This window comes from Podarcis pityusensis, assembly GCF_964106645.2.
Source record: "Podarcis pityusensis genome assembly, chromosome: 6".
NCBI classification, from domain to species: Eukaryota; Metazoa; Chordata; class Lepidosauria; order Squamata; family Lacertidae; genus Podarcis; species Podarcis pityusensis.
Window position 1 is genome coordinate 55,800,160 of NC_138030.1, and position 18,258 is coordinate 55,818,417.

The following is an 18,258-nucleotide window of genomic DNA, read 5'->3' on the forward strand; positions in this document are numbered from 1 at the left end:
AGTAGCCCCACGTCTGGAAGAAGGGGATTTGTTTCCCTCCGTACAGCACCTTTTTACACACAAAGTACAGTGGTACCTTGGGTTACATACACTTCAGGTTACAGACTCCGATAACCCAGAAATAATACCTCGGGTTAAGAACTTTGCTTCAGGATGAGAACAGAAATCGTGCTCCAGTGGCACGGCAGCAGCAGGAGGCCCCATTAGCTAAAGTGGTGCTTCAGGTTAAGAACAGTTTCAGGTTAAGAACGGACCTCTGGAACGAATTAAGTACTTAACCCGAGGTACCACTGTACCTAAAAGATGATTCAAATTCAGCTTTCCCCCTGGTTTACAGATTGCCCCTGCTGGATCAGAGCAAAAGAATTTCATAAGCTGAGCAATAAAAAGTTGCAGATTTTAAAGTTTTAGCAGTGAGATAGTCTCTGCTCACAGGCTTACAACATAAAAAGACAGGACACAAAAATAAAAAGTATTGGTAAGCAGGAGGAAAAAAGAAAAATTGGTCCACTATTTATTAAGTTCTTCCAACCTAGAAATTTTAACATTTGAAAGCTACAGCAAGATACAGGAACGACTGGTGCCAACAGCAGCTCACTAACAATATAAATGATTTGTTCCATATGCTAGAAGGACTAATAGTGAGAAAGTTTGCCACCTACCTTTGTAAAATCCCATTTTCCTGTGGTATAACACCATTTATAGCTGCCTGCAGAAAAAGAAAAGCATGGAGCATTTAGTATATCCACAAAATTAAATGAGAAAGCTTGTTTAAATAAAACTTAAATGTTCCAGCATTTGCTAACTGATCAATCTGCATCTTGAAGTGCAGAGGGAGGATGTGTGTGTCCTACCAAAAGTATCACGGCAGGCTATGCTATCTATTTTAATATAACTAACAAGCAACCTTACATTGTTCCAGTAAATCACCATTATTATTTAGAACATCTCAATGTTCTTCAGAGGATTATAAGCATTCACCATATATCTGTTATTCAATCTAAATAAGTAGATACCAAGCAAACAATGGTGGAGCAGAGTTGCTAACATTTACAGCAAATTATTGTAATTTATAGACATATGGCAGCATTCACACAATGGTACTGCCTCAGTAATTTGACCTTGTGTGTGTGTGGAATATTGAGCCTAAGGTGGATCACAGCAGAGACATCACAATTTTCTTTGCTTGAGTTTCTTTTTAAAATGAAAGGGAGAGATCAAGAGAAAAGGACAGAGGCAGAGAAAGGTGACCAACAGCATCAGCATGTGAGGGAGGTAAATTAGGCAAAACTACAAGTGGCCAAAGTACAGCAAGATTTTCCTCCATTTATCTTTCAGAGCCAGCAGGCAGTGATGGAGCCACAGCCAGCACTATGCAAGCACAGGTGTCTGGAACCTGCACTATCCTCTTAGCAACTGCCTGCTTACCCAGTGCTGAATGGGACAGGTGGGAAGGCATCTCCTCACTGTATCACCATGGTTGCTCTTGGTTACACCCAGCAAACTACCTCCCTACTTCGTGCTACCAACCAAAGGCAAAGGAAGATGGATTCTCGCCTTCAATGGTTGTGTAGAAGAGGATATTTTGATAGGTGTGGCATTTTCACGCATGCGCAAGTTGCACCTGCAAAAGTTCCCTCAATTCTAGATAACTACTTAAAAAGTGGGCACCATGCCTTTCTTTGCATCTAGCCACCCTAAAAGGTGTGGGGGTGGGGAACAGTCACAGACTGCAAAGAATTAAAATAACCCAGTTTGCTTGTTTTCTACTGGAGCTAGTATGAGCTGGCTTCTTAGCTACTGGTTTACCCTAGTTCATCCAGCTACTGGTTTACCCTAGTTCTGCTTGGCTTCAAATAGATAGATAGACAGACATTTCTGCAACAAAATGCATCTGAAAAAGTGATGGTTTTATACTATTTTGTACACTAGGTCTTCAAGCTCCAGCACCAAAACTCCATGAGCCCTTTTGGGGAGACCATCCAACCCATACAATACACAGGATACTTCTCATCCTGCAGTGGCCCTTTCCTCCCTGTGTTGAATAGAGACGAAGAAGCACATGGCTAGCATGGACAGAGAGGAACACAGTCCAGGTCAAAACGAAGCCCAACTAAAATCTCCAATGTTATGTGGTCTCTGTTCCTTGAGGGATACTCACGTTCCAATCTCTAGTCCTGAAACTCAAAATAATAAATAATAACAGTCCTTATGAGCGTTCAAAGCATGCAATTTACTTCATCTAAGTAATCATGAAATAAAACTACAGGAAGTAATTTTCCAGCTGTGCTCTAGGTTCAGTCCTTTAGTAAGAGGCCCCCAGACAATTCCGTCCAAAGTCGCCATCCAATCAGAGTAAAAGTAGAGTCAGGATAGTACACTGAAAGCCAGTTTAACAGAGCACTTAGAGTGCTCAGACTACAATTGGGAAGAACCAGCTACAAATCCCCACTTGTAGTGCAATCTTAACTACCGTATTTTTCGTTCTATAGGACGCACCGGCCCATAGGACGCACCTCGTTTTTTGGGGGGGGGAAATGAATTTAAAAAATTATCCCCCCCCGCGGCTGCCGCCCCAAGCCTCACGTGCTTCGGGCTGCAGGCTACCGCCCCAAGCCTTGCGCGCTCGGCGGGACCTTCTGCCGGGCGCGCGAGGCTTGCAGACACTCGCCCGAAGCACGGGGAGCCCTCCGGAGGGCTCCCCGTGCTTCGGGCGACAGGCTGCCGCCCCAAGCCTTGCGCGCTCGGCGGGACCTTCTGCCGGGCGCGCGAGGCTTGCAAACACTCGCCCGAAGCACGGGGAGCCCTCCGGAGGGCTCCCCGTGCTTCGGGCGACAGGCTGCCGCCCCAAGCCTTGCGCGCTCGGCGGGACCTCCCGCCGGGCGCGCGAGGCTTGCAAACACTCGCCCGAAGCACGGGGAGCCCTCCGGAGGGCTCCCCGTGCTTCGGGCGACAGGCTGCCGCCCCAAGCATTGCGCGCTCGGCGGGACCTCCCGCCGGGCGCGCGAGGCTTGCAGACACTCGCCCAAAGCACGGGGAGCCCTCCGGAGGGCTCCCCGTGCTTCGGGCGACAGGCTGCCGCCCCAAGCCTCGCGCGCTCGGCGGGACCTCCTGCCGGGCGCGCAAGGCTTGCGGACACTCGCCGGGGCTGCAGGCTGCTGCCTGCAAGCCTTGTGAGCCCGCGGGAACTCCCACCGGGCTTGCAAGGCTTGCGGATAGCTTCCTGAAGCCTGGAGAGCGAGAGGGGTTGGTGCGCACCGATGCCTCTCACTCTCCAGGCTTCAGCGAAAGCCTGCATTCGCTCCATAGGACGCACACACATTTCCCCTTCATTTTTGGAGGGGAAAAAGTGCGTCCTATGGAGCGAAAAATACGGTATGTCTGGTCAGAAGTAAAGCCTACTGATATAGAGTGGTATCTCTAGTTATGTACATAAATGGGGCTTACTCCTGGGAACCTGAGGTTAGGATAACAGCCTTAGCCATGAAGCTTACTCACCAACTCTCTTCCTAACCAACTTCAAAGTATTGTTGTTTGGATCAAACGAAGGTGGACAGGCAGGGAATGGTGAGAACTATAGCCTAAAACATCTGGAGGGCACCAAGATGGGGAAGACTGACCAAGTGTGTTGATAAGTCTGCTGTGACAGACTATTAAGATTCTATTGGCAGGTACCATTATACTCCACCACAGATCTTTCATACATGAGGGAATGTTGTAAGAATTACCCAAACACTCAGAAAAAGCACCATATAGAATCTAAATGTAATAAAAATGTTATCTACTTTCCTTTATGTGAACTGCACAGGCTAGAAATGCATCTTACATTCTTAATAGGACACATACATGTCATTTTCTTCTTATTTTTACATTCACACCTTGTAAGTACAAGTAGAGAGATCTAACACACTCTCCCTGGCCAACTGACCTCTTCCTAAAATATAAATTTAGTTCTGAGTTTAAGCAGTTCTTGCTAGGTTTAATATTAACTTCCAAAGGCTGGGTTTAATATTTAACTGCCAACAAATATAGTTTGTTTTTTAAAGAGATGTTTATGCAAAGTGCATAGAATGGCACTAAAATAATCACATACTTACTGCAATAGGTGGGGCACTCCTAACAGTAGCAGCCCAGATTCATAACACTAAGGTTTATTAAGTTCAGCTGTAAAAACACGAGACTCTTTTTTGTGCTTAGCCACTGAAGGTACATACGATTGATTCTCCACAGAACATAAAAATCATTTCAAATGGCTCCACAGGAAATTAAAATATTGGCTACTAACTCCTGTCATCTTTAGTCAGAGTTACCAGTGATATCTTCCAGTTCAGGAGAAACCCTAGTGGGCAAGACTTTCAGATAACTAGTGGTAGCTAGACTGTATCATATGCTTCCATGCTTCCTTATTCCCTACTCTCTCTGCCTAATAAATCACTATCTCTATTTTTGTCTGTGGAGGATGCAAGTTACTTGAGTACATTCATCAGAATTTAGCTTCCTCAGAACATCCTATCAACTATTAAACCGGTTGAGGACAGGTCTAATGCAGAATGAATGAATAAAGCATACAGAAAGCAGGGCAGAGACTTCTGCAATGTGCCAAATTGCTGGGGTGGGGCAGTTCAAGCAGTGGTCTTTGGCTTGGAAATTGAGCCATGACAATTACAGTTGTACCTTGGATCTCAAACACCTTGACTCCAGAACAAATCGGCTCCTGAACGATCGAAACCTGGATGTGTGTGTTCCGGTTTTCAAACATTCTTTTGGAAGCCGAACGTCTGACGGGGCTTCCGATCAGAAGCCACGCTTTGGTTTTTGAACATTTTGGAAGTTGAACAGACTTCCGGAATGGGTTCCATTCGACTTCCAAGGTATGACTATATTTTCATCTGTGAAATGTTATAGGAGGCTACGTTGTAGAGTCCTTCCTGTTCATTAGTTGCAAGCCAAACAAATGTTCCAATATTGGTATTTAACTAAAAATAAATTTACTATCTGGGCAGCTGGTTTCTAGTTAACTTTTTTTAATATAAAAACCTTGTAATTAACCTTAGAAAATGAAGTCCACTTGTGCTTCCCAAACAAATGGGTAAAAGCAAATCATCATCCCTGGCAGCCCAGAGCAGCCAAAACAGTAGAGTATCTATTACTGTTAGCTTTCCTCAGACTTCAAGGCTTAAAACATCAAAGTCTTCCAACTGCTAATGCAAAGTCACATACTCTTTTTTTTACCATGAAAATGACAACATTTGTTCCATTCAGACCAAAGCAAAGCAATGGCTGCACTGTTTTGAAATGCAGCGGCCTGTGCCACATATTTCAGCATCCTCTTCTATGTAAAAGGCCAATGTTCTTGAGAAATTAAAAAATATATATATTTAATGCTTCCAGAGCAAACATACATCACATTACAGTGGGTATTATTATCCAGCATTGGAGTTACATATTTCTCCTTCGTCTGCAGCCTTCATGCGCTCCCAAATCTGCCCTGACGTTTTCCCAACACTCCAGAGCAGGCCTGGGGGGCATGTGGGAGGCTGTAGTAGAGAGAAGGGAAAGTCTCACGACACAAATGGAAGCAGATTCCACACCATTGGATACTCCCCAGTATGTTCCAAGATTCTTTTGCAAAATCTAATTACCATCATCATCATCATCACTACTGCTGCTACTACTTTTTTCTAGGTGCTGTATAAAAATTAAGAAAACAGGCCATGTCTGAAGGCTTTTAATGTAAAGAGGGTGGAAAAGCAATGAGAAAGCAAAAATATTCAGGTTCCAGTTCTTCGTAATGACATAAATGTTTCATAACCAGATGGAATGGCCACTGAGGACACAGCTCTGGAACCTACTATCATGGAAAACATACCATTTGTGCCATGTCACACCAGCTACTCCCTCCGATTTTTACTCCCGAAGAAACTTGAGACTTACAGCCCAATTCTCACTGGGTTTACTTGTCATAAGCCCTACAGCACTGTCAGGCTTGGGCTTGGATTGGCAATCCCAGAAAGAGAAGGAGAAAGAAACAGAGGTGAGAGATGAACTGTGTGGCCCTGTTTTGGAGTATGGGGGATCCCACACCCTTAATGTCAGTCACCTTGGAAAAGGAAGCAGGGAAGATGGCTCTGACCTCTGATGCTCTATAGAGCAGAGAGCCTCAGTGGAGGCTGAGGAGGACTCTGATCAGCCAATGGAGATGAACAGGTGGTGTCTGAACAGGAAAGTGCAGCTTTGTCACCTAGAACCAGGAACTGCCTTCACAGGTGAGAGGAGATCCACTCACCCCCAACAGAATGTGCGCTTGCAAGCTTGACATTCCCACAGTGTGAGAGAGTCTTGCAGGTGAGCAGACCATGCCTCATGGTTAAAGGTTTGGAGGGAGGGGTGGGAAAACCTGCTGGGACATCTTTGTTGCTTCCATCCAGTTCTGAACTTCTTGCCCTACTCTTGAATCATGACTCCTGAGCACTGTGTCTCCTGCTAACCCTGTACTTGCCTGAATAAAAATCTCTTTCTTACAAATAACAGCCTCTGCCTGTGTGTTTTGGGTGGGAGCCTGAACATTACTTGGAACTGTCCCACTAATTTCAATAGGACTTCATTTGAAGTAAATAGGCCTGTGATTGCAGCCTAAGCCTTACACCCAGATGCCAAGTGCTGTTGCAAAATCCATATAATGTTACAGGTCTGATGTGCAATAAACCTACACTGCATCACTCCTATCCCAAGAACTAACAGTGCAATCCTATATGTGTCCTCTGAAAAGTAAAACTTATTGACTAGTAGGTTAATGAATTGCCACATAATTTTATCATTGAAAAGTACCATGTTTCTGTTGCTATAAGCTAAAACCTTTGAGAAAAGAGAGCTATGAGCTTGCAGGCAGCAATAATAATTTAGAATTTAAGCAAAGCTTTCATATATCCAGTTCACATGCTATGCTAAAGCTCATTCTTTGTTTACTGCTCATGGTTTCTGTGGTACAAGTCAAACCACAAACCCAGGTTCAGGTACAACATTAAGCCAAACCATGACTTAGCCATGGGTACAACAACAGCAGCTGGATCAGGGGAGGAGTGTTGGGGCTGTGATCTTTGTTCCAGGGACCTGTAGAATTGGTTGTTTGTGCTAGCCATGGTTTGGCTTAGTGTTACATGCCAACTGGACCATTGTGTATGAGGGAAAACCACATTCCAAAAAGCTACTTATAGCTGTGACTTCTTTTTTTTAATCAGCCAAGCAACCCACCATAATTATTTTGTTTCTGATTTGAGGTTTTGAACATTAAAGGTTTTAACAATATTTAATATTAAAATTGGACTTTATATTTGTATATACTAAAGTATCAAAAGTTTCATAATCAAGATTTAAGCTTAGTAGACCAAAAATATGAATTTGTGATGAGAAACGCTAAACGAGAAGGGGGAGGGATATTGGTTAGAGACTGCCAAGTATTTCTGTACTCTCAGGTGCTGCCTTTTGTGTGGACTGTGAATACAAAGAACTCTCTATTACAAGAAATAGAGTAGCTTCTTCATAAAAAGAAATTGACATTTATTAGCCTCGCTGCTCACTTGATGACTCTGCATTTCTGGTTGGCAGCTGTGCAAGGATAATAGAAGTCGAAAGAGCTCATTACTGCAGTAATGAAATTTCAACTACTATTTAGATAAGGTTGCACATGCTGCTTACATTACTTTCATAACGTTGACACCAAGCCTAACCAAACTCCTACCTCTGTTCTAATACTGTATATTGTAGGCCACATACTAACAGAATATGCAATTTAATGGCAAGAAAGAAGTTAGGTGGCAAAAATAAATGCTGTCGGCACCCTGATTGCATTATATTTTCCTAAGCACACATTGGAAAACAATTAAATAAAGCTGGAGATTTAAACATAACAACAACAAAATTAGAAAGGCATATTGATGCTTTAAGTCAGATCCAACAAGCAATACTAGGCACCTAGCATAGTGCACTTGTGAACGCTACTGATTTAGCAGTCCAATGTCTCCAGATTCTGACTGCAGGAAATAATCACACAATGCATTTCATAGTAATTCACTGATAAACACTTCACTTTGAGGACAGGGGAGTTACAGATATTGCCAGTTCTCAATGAGGTATTGGAATTGCCAACTTTTTCTGGCAAAACAATTGCCTTTGCTAATTGTGGGTCAGGGGCTGTGGATTTAATGAGTGAATGAAATGTCTTCTATCACAGCTGGAAAACAGAACAGTTTCATCTTCTGAATTTCTCTCTCATGTACCTATTAACAGTACAGAAACCCTATTAGAAAAAACGGTGATGCAACGACGACAGACATTATTAGGAAATAGAAGCTCCATGCTCAGAGCCAGTACTGTATATCCTCACTCCTGCTTCTGGGACAAAGAGGGGTAAGCAACTGTGTTCACAGCATTCTTACAATTTCTCCAGAGCCACCTGGTAAGCCATGTGGGGCATTTCTGATTTAAGAAAATTCATACGTTTTCAGGAAAGTGATTGTATCTTTTCCCAATAAAACTTATACAACAATGAGTAAGGGACCAATTCCGAACTGGATTTTGAACGTTTAAGTAAAAAATGCAAAAGGCATAGGAGAGCTGCCTGCACTTCCTTTCAAATGCCCCCCAAAACAAAACAAAATTGCCAAAGTGTACTTGCATGGCTAGCCAAGTCATAAACCATTTCACATAAAGACAGAGGAGATAGACCATACCTCACATAAAACTTGATGGACCTTATTACTAAGTGCTTTATGAGGACATCAAAACTTACGGTGTGACCTAGCAAGCTCTACATTCTAGCACTCGAAAGCTTCACAAAACAATATATACTGAAACTGGACTTATTTATAGACTTGCCAAGTGCTATTTTTCTAGAAAAAGAGGTGCCAGAACTCACCATGAACACCTCCCTTGTTCTCTTATACAGTGGTACCTCGGGTTAAGTACTTAATTCGTTACGGAGGTCTGTTCTTAACCTGAAACTGTTCTTAACCTGAAGCACCACTTTAGCTAATGGGGCCTCCTACTGATGCCGGAGCACGATTTCTGTTCTCATCCTGAAGCAAAGTTCTTAACCCGAGGTAATATTTCTGGGTTAGCGGAGTCTGTAACCTGAAGCGTATGTAACCTGAAGCATATGTAACCCAAGGTACTACTGTAATAGTAATGCTGCCCACCTGAGAAATGCTGGAACTGAGTTCAGGCTGAAAAAAAAAGCCCTGGACTTGCCCCAAATGTTGGGAATTGTTTGCCCCTCTTCTTTCCTTGTAACAGCAAAACAAACAAACACTCCAGAAAAGATCATAAGCACATTTCAAACAACAAAGTTTGAATCAAGTAAAAACAATTAAAATCTGGAGCCTGTTTGAATTGTTCTCCAACCTTCCTTGGGAAACTCTGTTACCTGGCGGCTGGATGACTAGAGTGGAGAAGCAAAGACAACTTCACCTCACGTGTGTGCCTGTTTAATTTGTCCTTAAACATACAGGGCCACATTCCAAGAATATATAGCAACATTTTACATTTACAACCAGTTGTTATTATTATTAAAGGTGTGTTTTTTTGTAAATTCTGCTGCTTGAGTCCTTAAGTATTCTGGGGCTTGCCATATTCTCTTCTGCACCCCAAAAAGGCTAAGGGAAACCTCTGGAAAGGCATTCAGCAAGACTGCAGCAGCTAAATTCAGAGACCAACCATGTACAAGTAAAAGCACCTTACAAAATTGAGCAAGTCCATTGGATTCAAGCCTGTGACTTTACAAATTAAGACTATAAGAACCCTGCTTCTTAAATTCTGTAAGTTTCTAAAAGTGGCTATATTTGTGAACTTGCATAATTTATTCCCATTTGATAGCAATGGAGAGGGCAAAATATTATGCAAAAGTTCACTCTAAAAATCCTGCCTAAACATCCCTTGTTGGCTTCTGAACTTTGACCAGCAACCCATATTCTGGAAAAACTGATATTAATGGCTGTAAGGACTAGCGACTTGCTTTTTTCATTTTTAATAAAACAAATCTTTTCAAGTTGTTGATTTATCACTAACCATACCAAATTCTGCATCTGCATGGCATCACACAATGCACACAGGCCATGTCACAGAACATTAATATTCTTGTGGTTAGAGAGAAATATGAGTCTTGTCTCTTTCAATATGACTAACTGCTTTCAGTTTGCCCAAATTTCTTTTGTGTTTTCATCGACTCTAGACTGTCCTCTTCACAATATGAACTGTGTATTTTTAAAAGATGCCTGTTTTTATGTCTTGATACAGCAGAACTCCCATGATACAGAATTTGGGTATGTGAATTTCCTGTGTGTTCTTCTTCAAGGTCTACATTAACATGACTTCTAGATAGGGTTGCCATGCATCCAGAATTTCCTGGACACAGCTGGGATTCGGTGGTGGTAAACAGTCTGGGCAGAAATCTCTGAAATGTCTGGGGAAATCCGGGCATATGGCAACCCATGTCGGAAGTGTAGATTTTGGTGAATTTCATTTAAAATGGCTCAAAAACTTCATTTTTAATGAGATTTTTTTTGGGGGGGTGGCATATTAGTATTACAACAAATTTATCATGTGTGTTTAAAGCAGACAGTGTGTTGTAGTGGTTACAGTGCTGGAACTGGGAGAACAAGGTTCAAATCCTCGCTCGACCATAAAACCCACCAACGGCCAGTCACCTAACTTATCTCATAACACTGTTGCAAGGATAAAATGGAGAGAAGGATAACCATGTACTTCGTTCTGAAATCCTTGTATGAAAATTGGTATATAAACGTGATAATGAATAGAATATTTCACGTCAAAACATGACCTAACAGATTAAGCAGGACCTGGATGAAAACTGCAAGATATGCTACAAATGCACATCTGCAACCATATTGGCTGCAGAAGTAGAGGCCTGCTTCCATGTGTAGATTTCTCTTGCTGGATGAAGATGAGCATCTTTAGGGTGCCTGATATGTCTAGTCCCTCGTAAATACCAGACTTCAGAAGTCACTTCCATGACTCACCGGACTGGTAGGTCAACCCAACCTTCTTCAAATTCTCTTAAGATATCAAATAGCCATACGCATCTGAGTGGAGAGATTATCCAGGTGAGAGATAAAAGTTAAAATTTGATCTGAGAATGCCATGGAGTGCTTTAGAGACACCTGGTCAAACTGTCTCTAGGAATGGGGGGAAATTAATTAAAAGCTTCCCTTTTGCTATGTGGATTTTCAGCCCTATGAATTTGTTCATTTTTTTTCAAAAATGAAAAAAGAACATTTTAAACAGTGGCTTCTTTATACGCAGGATTTATCTAACCTCTCTAATGTGCTAGTTTCTAAGAGGAGACCTCTCCATTTTTCCATTTTCAAAAGGAGTGAATATTATTATTAGGCTGTCCATAAAATTATTAAAGTTATGAAACTGAAGTATTATAAAAACAAGGCACAGAGCAGTTTCTGTCTTCTGATCCTTAGAAACAACATACAGGAGGAGCTGCAAGCCATCACATTAACAGGTGTGCTAAACCACTGACTTTACTGCAAAGACATGGTTGCTTTGAACCACTGCCAGCAAAAAGGATAAAGAAGTTAAATATAGCAGTAAAGCAGACATTTCAGCAAATGTTGAAATGTACGTTTTAGAGAATGTATGCTTAAAACCGGGATAATCATAACCATTTGCGGAGCTTCTACAATGAAACGATGTTCTTTGCAAATGGGTAGATGGAGGCTAAATTCACATTAATATGAAATAGCATTTACTTTTCTACCAGAGATAAATACAGTGAAAACAAGTACAGCAGATCATATGAAAAGTGGCCAACATGCAGCCAGCAGGCTACCAAGGCCCTGGAGGGCCATTTTGTGTATCCTGGTGCTTTTTGATAAAATCCTGAAACTCTCTACTTTTTGTCCCTCATGGTTGTAAAAATGAGTTTGAAAACACGGAACACTGACTTGCCAAAGACCACAAAAATGGAAAGCAAGTGAAAAGGATATAAAGTTGACTATATTTTATGAGTTGCCTCAAGTTTTAGCAATACCACAGCTTTCATTAACCTCCACTGACTTGAATAACCAGATAGCAAAAGGGAAACTTTTACTTACCAACATGGCAAGATCTTTTCACTAGAAAATGCTCTTAATTCCTAGAGCACAGTCAAACTGATCCAGACAATACTTTATTACAGGATTAACTGCACAAGTAAAAAACCAACAACTTTAAGTTGTACAACTCTCCCTGAGGCAGAAAAATAGTCCTTCCTACAAATAAAGTTAACCAGTTTGCAATATGAAGCGTGCAAATTCAGTGTCAAGTATTTCTCAAACTGAGAATAACAAAGCCAAGAAGCACACATCTGAAATACTAGGGCGAAATGAAGAGCTACATCAGGGATTCTCAAACTCCAGGGCACATTTGAGAAGATTGAGAATAACTGAAGCCCACTAGTCACAAAATGGCAGTGCAGGGGCAAAGACAGCCACAAAATGGTGGCAGATGGAGGTGGAGTTTGGCATGAACAGCTGACAACTAGTGCTATTTTTTTTTACTGATACTTAAACTCTCTTTGGAAATTAATAACTTTCCCATAGCAATTTCCTTGGGACTCTTGAGCTCCATAGTAGTGCTTTCCTCAGGTTCTGGAATTAGCTCTGAAATTATCATGACTCAACCTACCCATTTTAGGTAGAACTTGCTGATTCAGAGGATCTAACTGGAAATGGCTATTTATTTTCTATCCCCGCCCCCACATACGCCTCTCCAATAATTTTTAACCATTTCCTCTCACTTCATCTTCCCTTCTCCTTTCATACATGGACAGATAGTTTGGAAGGAGTGGAGAGGGTACAAGTTATTTCATCCATACTCCAATCTGCCCACTCAACCTCTTCTTCCTGTAACAATATCCCTTCTTCCTCTCAATTTCCAGCTGTTTTGGTTTCTTTAAATTATCTCTTTCTGCTTTTCTTCCAGGCGTCCTCTAGCATTTTCCTTTCAAAAAAGGAAGATGTTCGCTTCTCTCTTTCCTCAACCCCTTAATCTACTGCCATCTTTATTCAGTGGCACTTTCTCTCTCCTACTCACCCACCCTACATGGGCATGCAGTTGCACACACTGACAAGCCAGATTCCGGCAGTTCCTCAATGCCAGGTTTTTCTTCTAAGGGGGAGGAAGAAAGTATCACCTTCAGTCAGCCAGGAGAGACCTCTTGAGTCAGGAGAAGGCCTGGGGTGTGGGAGTATGAATGAGAAAGGCCAAAAGGCATAGCAGCACCCCTGGGTGCATCTTCTCCTCCTCACCCTCAGTGTGACTATCCCCATCCCCATTTTCCTTCCTCACACTCAGATAGCTGTTGTGATCTCTGCTGTCCATTTCCTCTCTCCTGGCTCCTTTCCAACTTTGAATGCTCCAGGACTGCTCTCTAACTAACTCCTGCTCCCACGTGTACCTATATACTGCTCATGGTGTAGCAGTTGGGAGCAGGATGTTCAATTGAGGCGGCGTTGGGCAGGCTGCAGTGTTGAGCCCCTCTGGTGGTCCCATCACACCATCTGAGGAATACTGAACAAGTTGCTACATTCTAATTCTATTGTGGGGGAAATACAACAAAAGTAGGTCACAAAATCAGTGTTCTTGAAAGGAAAATTTAAATACCTGATGCAGCAATTTACATGGGGCACAACAAGAGGAGAGGGAGGGAAGTCCTATTATGTAAACTGAAACCCTTGAAACCCAGATCTACTTTGCTGGATACTGCCCTTAGCTTGGATCCAGCACAGAGCTAGCTGAACTTACTTCCCACTGAAATGGGTAGGAGTTAAGTATTTCTTGTATTGTTTTCAACAGAAACCAAAATCAGCTGTCTGGAGTCAATTCTTCTCCCTTTAATTTCATATATTTCTATGGTACACTTGTATGTTTTGCTGTATTTCCAGTTTTTCAATGAAAGTTTAAAGAATACAGATCCTAATACAGACCAGCTGGGCCTTTTCACCTTTATGATGCCATTGTAATGTGTGATGTGTTATACCCACTCCCTGTTCCTCATTTTATTAACCTTACACTAACCCATGAAAATGCCTTCCCTTTATTGGAAAGGTAAGGTAGCTCTGAGGCGTTTTGGTAAGGAATTTTGCAAAAGATTTGCAGGACCTTCAAATGCAAACAGGTGCTTACTGACCCTCTCAAAATGCTAGCTTTTTACTCCTGCATTTGCCAAACAAATCATCCTTCACTATATGCCTGTGGGCACCACAGTTCAAGAAGGACACTGACAAACTGGAACGTGTCCAGAGGAGGGCAACCAAAATGGTCAAAGGCCTGGAAACGATGCCTTATGAGGAACGGCTAAGGGAGCTGGGCATGTTTAGCCTGGAGAAGAGGAGGTTAAGGGGTGATACGATAGCCATGTTCAAATATGGCTTGACAACCATATGTCAGGAGTGCTCTGATGGTGTTTCCTGCTTGGCAGGGGGTTGGACTCGATGGCCCTTGTGGTCTCTTCCAACTCTCTGAGTCTGTGATTCTGTGATTCTAAGATTTGCAGGACCTTCAAATGCAAACAGGTGCTTACTGACCCTTTCAAAATGCTAGCTTTTTACTCCTGCATTTGCCAAACAAATCATCCTTCACTATATGCCTAAAGAACCTACTGTTAACATTAATCTGTTCAATCATAACCTCAGCCATTCTAGAAACTTTGCTTAAGGACCTGGGGGGGGGGGGGTTCCTGCATATTGTAAGGGTCGCCAAGCAGATTCCATACCGCACTTTGTTGAGCTGCAGAGGGTCAGTACTGAGACTTGTATGAAAGCATGGTGTCATTCAATACCTGATCAAAACTAAATAAACACTACTCGTGGTTTACTATGAGGCGCACAGCATCAAAATTAGTAAGCAATACTGATGTCCACAGAGGGGGAGGGGCAAGGTAATGGCGAAGCTGACGTGGACCAAACATGCCAGCCACAGAATCACATTGATTCCACTAGGGTGTTTGCACCATGCACACCTCACCCCTCCCCTCTCTGACCCAGTTTACAGCAGCAACTCAGTCAGAAGGAGGTCAGGTAAGCAGCATAAACTACTGCACCATGCACTACTGGACAGATGCATGGTGATCATGAAATTAATAGCTGATTGGCAACAAGTTTTGTTCTGGCTCTCTTTTTTCCTATACGACCAGTAAAAAATAGTACTTACCACTAAATCCCAGTTATTTTGTTCAAGTAAGGTGATAGCTTCATCAATATTTTCTATACCAGTACATGCCTAAAATGAAAAAATAAATAAAAGGGTTCAGCTGAAGAAATCTCTCATGTATTAATTCTTTAAACATTAAAATAAGACAGGGTTCACCAACTCAGCAACCACCATGACACCCATGAAAGCCTTGAACTTTCTATGAAATGAGCCAGCCTGGCTGCTCCAACTTATCACTGTTTTCAGGCAATGAATGAAGTCAGAGCTGTGACTGATAAGTGAGCTGTTTGGACGCCAGGCAACAGGAATCCCTGAGACCCTAAACAGTTGCTGTCCCCACCCCCCTTTAGTGCAATTTTCCTGTTTACATCTCATTTTCTAGTCTTTGGGATCTCTTTAGCTTGTCCTTTCTTTTCCCCAGCAACCAGGATGCATCTTTCCTATGGCGGACTTGTCTAAGATCAGGAAGCTCCTAGATGCTATTTTCTGCAAATAGTACTACACAATAAGTGACGGTGGAGGGTAAAGAATCCCCCTCCCTCCACGAAAGGCAAATCTTGGCATCTGCAACTAAAAGAATCTCCAGTATTCATTTCTTAGATGTATGCCCCATCTTTCTACATTAGGCATTCAAAGAGGCCAACAAAATTACAAGTGGATACAATAAAAAAAAAAATCAGAAGACAGACAGAGGAGATAGGATTAAGTTTTCTCCAACATTTTCCCATGTTTCCTCTGACTTGTTATGTGCATTTATGAAGCCCATAAAGCATAATTAACTGGGTCACTCTCCTTATCTGAAAGAAAAACATGGGAATAAAATTTCAAATTACACTGACAGAGCAATTATATCAGGCTTCCTCAACCTCGGCCCTCCAGATGTTTTGAGACTAATAATTCCCACCACTGGTCCTGCTAGCTAGGGATCATGGGAGTTGTAGGCCAAAAACATCTGGAGAGCCAAGGTTGAGAAAGCCTGAATTATATGAATGCTTACTAAGAAGTTAAGTTCCACTGCATTCAATGGTACTTTCTCTCATGTATGTGTGCACAGGATTAAAGTCTGAATATAGTTAGAAGCAAAAGGCGATCATTGCACTTCCCAACAACCTGCTCCTCCAGTATTTGTAAATGCATTATATTTTTTAAAAAAGCTCTTTCCAGCAACAACTTGCATTTCTTCTACTGAATAGCATTCAGAAGTGTGTTGGCAAAGAAACAGATGTTCATTACCCTTCAGTCGCTCTTCATTAACAACGAATCTTCATAAAACCGTATTTAAGAGTGCCGCTTATACTTGGTATTTATATTGACGTTTGCAATGGAATTCTCATAACTCCCAACTGCAACTTTTCCATTAGAAAATAAGAAGCAGAAGCTGATTAAATAAAAACCAAGCACCATGCTGAACTGATGCTCTCCATATGCACATCCTCTTTGTAAGAGCAAGGGAAAATATTTTATAAAGAAGCAGAATTGCTTTGAATTAGTGTCTGTTATTCAGGGGGCACTCTTAAATGTATTCAAACCAGTTGCTTCATTAAAAAGAATCCTACAGCTATACCTCTGAAAGCTTCTATTTGAGGCTGTGTTCGCACTACTATTTCATCACAAATTTGCTCTTTGAGATGCTGCTGCAATCATAATAGGTCTTTACCAGTGCAAAATTCAATAGGAAAGTTCAAGCATCAGCTCTAGATGTCAAAAAAAGGAACACATCAAGACAGTGTAGAGCAGCCCTTCAGAGTGTCAGGAGCAAGAGCAGAATAACCTACCTGTGGTATTTAGGGACTGAGGGCAGTAGCTGAAGTTTCCATGCCATTAAACCTTCTCAGTGGACAATAAATACATCTCTGCGATGGAGTGAGGCTAACAGAACAATCCTAAGTGCAGGAAGCTATTGGAACGAAGACCAATTTAAATTAAGCTGGCATAAAATACCCCTATTTCAAACTCGGTTCAGCAGCAGCGCTGCTACTTCCAGCTGAGCTAACCCAAGCCTAACAGAGGGGAAACAATCCTTTAAAATAGAGTTTGATTTATACCGCCCTGAGTTCCAATAGGTTGCCAGGCATAGCTGTCAACTTTCCCCTTTTCTTGCGAGGAATCCTATTCGGAATAAGGGAATTTCCCTTTTAAAAAGGGAAACGTTGACAGCTATGTTGCCAGGTCACAAGACTGAGCTAAAAGATGTCTCCCCTTACTCTGTCATGCCACGCCACGCCCCTTTTTGAGGAGTTCCACCAGTTTAAGACCCGCTGGCTGAGCCAGTATAACCCCAGCTCAACCACACTGAGTGACTTAACATTGGCATATCCCTGGCTGAGCTGGGATGAGGCAGTCACTCCAGCTCAGCCCAAACTCACTCCTTTGTGCATATCTGGGGTCTGGACTGCACTATAATATTACTCTTCCTCCAATATGCAGGGGACCTAAGCACCTTAGGTGAGATAATCAAATCTTGCCCTTCCCGTTTTAGACTGAAAGCACTTTTCTTTATAACACTGTATTCCTAATGTGCCGTGTTGTTTCTGTTGAAAGCATGGAGGAGGGTACAGCTTCCACAGTATAGTAGTAAGGAATTAATATGGAATATTATTTAGGTAAATATATGAAAGGAATGCTAATTTTGTATGTTATGGATCAATGCAAGATTTATTTTTTGTTTAAAATAAAAATGAATAAAAAGAACAATTTAAAAAAGTTTGAAATACTGCATTAAGTGATTCTTGGTGTTTTGACATCCCACTTAACCTGGGCAATGTAGAGAAAGAGGACTAGAGTCAGCTTTTCATTCAACCTGGTCTTCCTATAGAATATAGTATTTGATTAGTGATTAATTCTTAATGAATGATTTAAGGGAGCAATACTCCCCATAAATGGAAGGGGCTGGAGAAATTGGTTATTTTCAAGCACAGTGCCCTTACTTAACATATTAATATTTTTTAAAGTAGATTCAGCCACTTTCTCAGCAACCTATACTCATGCCGTGTAGCACAATAAAGGTAAAGGTAAAGGGACCCCTGACCATTAGGTCCAGTC

General features: G+C 41.9%; 1 protein-coding gene across 1 annotated transcript in view; it reads right to left on the reverse strand.

Annotated features, from left to right (window-relative positions):
- Window positions 1–18,258, reverse strand: part of FAF1 (Fas associated factor 1) — a 171,291-nt gene that overhangs the window by 144,451 nt on the left and 8,582 nt on the right. Inside the window, exons 2-3 of the mRNA XM_081010831.1 lie at window positions 15,217–15,285; window positions 663–709 (exon numbers count right to left, since the gene is read on the reverse strand). Coding sequence (XP_080866957.1) covers window positions 663–709; window positions 15,217–15,285 — 116 coding nt within the window. The remainder of the gene's footprint in view (window positions 1–662; window positions 710–15,216; window positions 15,286–18,258) is intronic.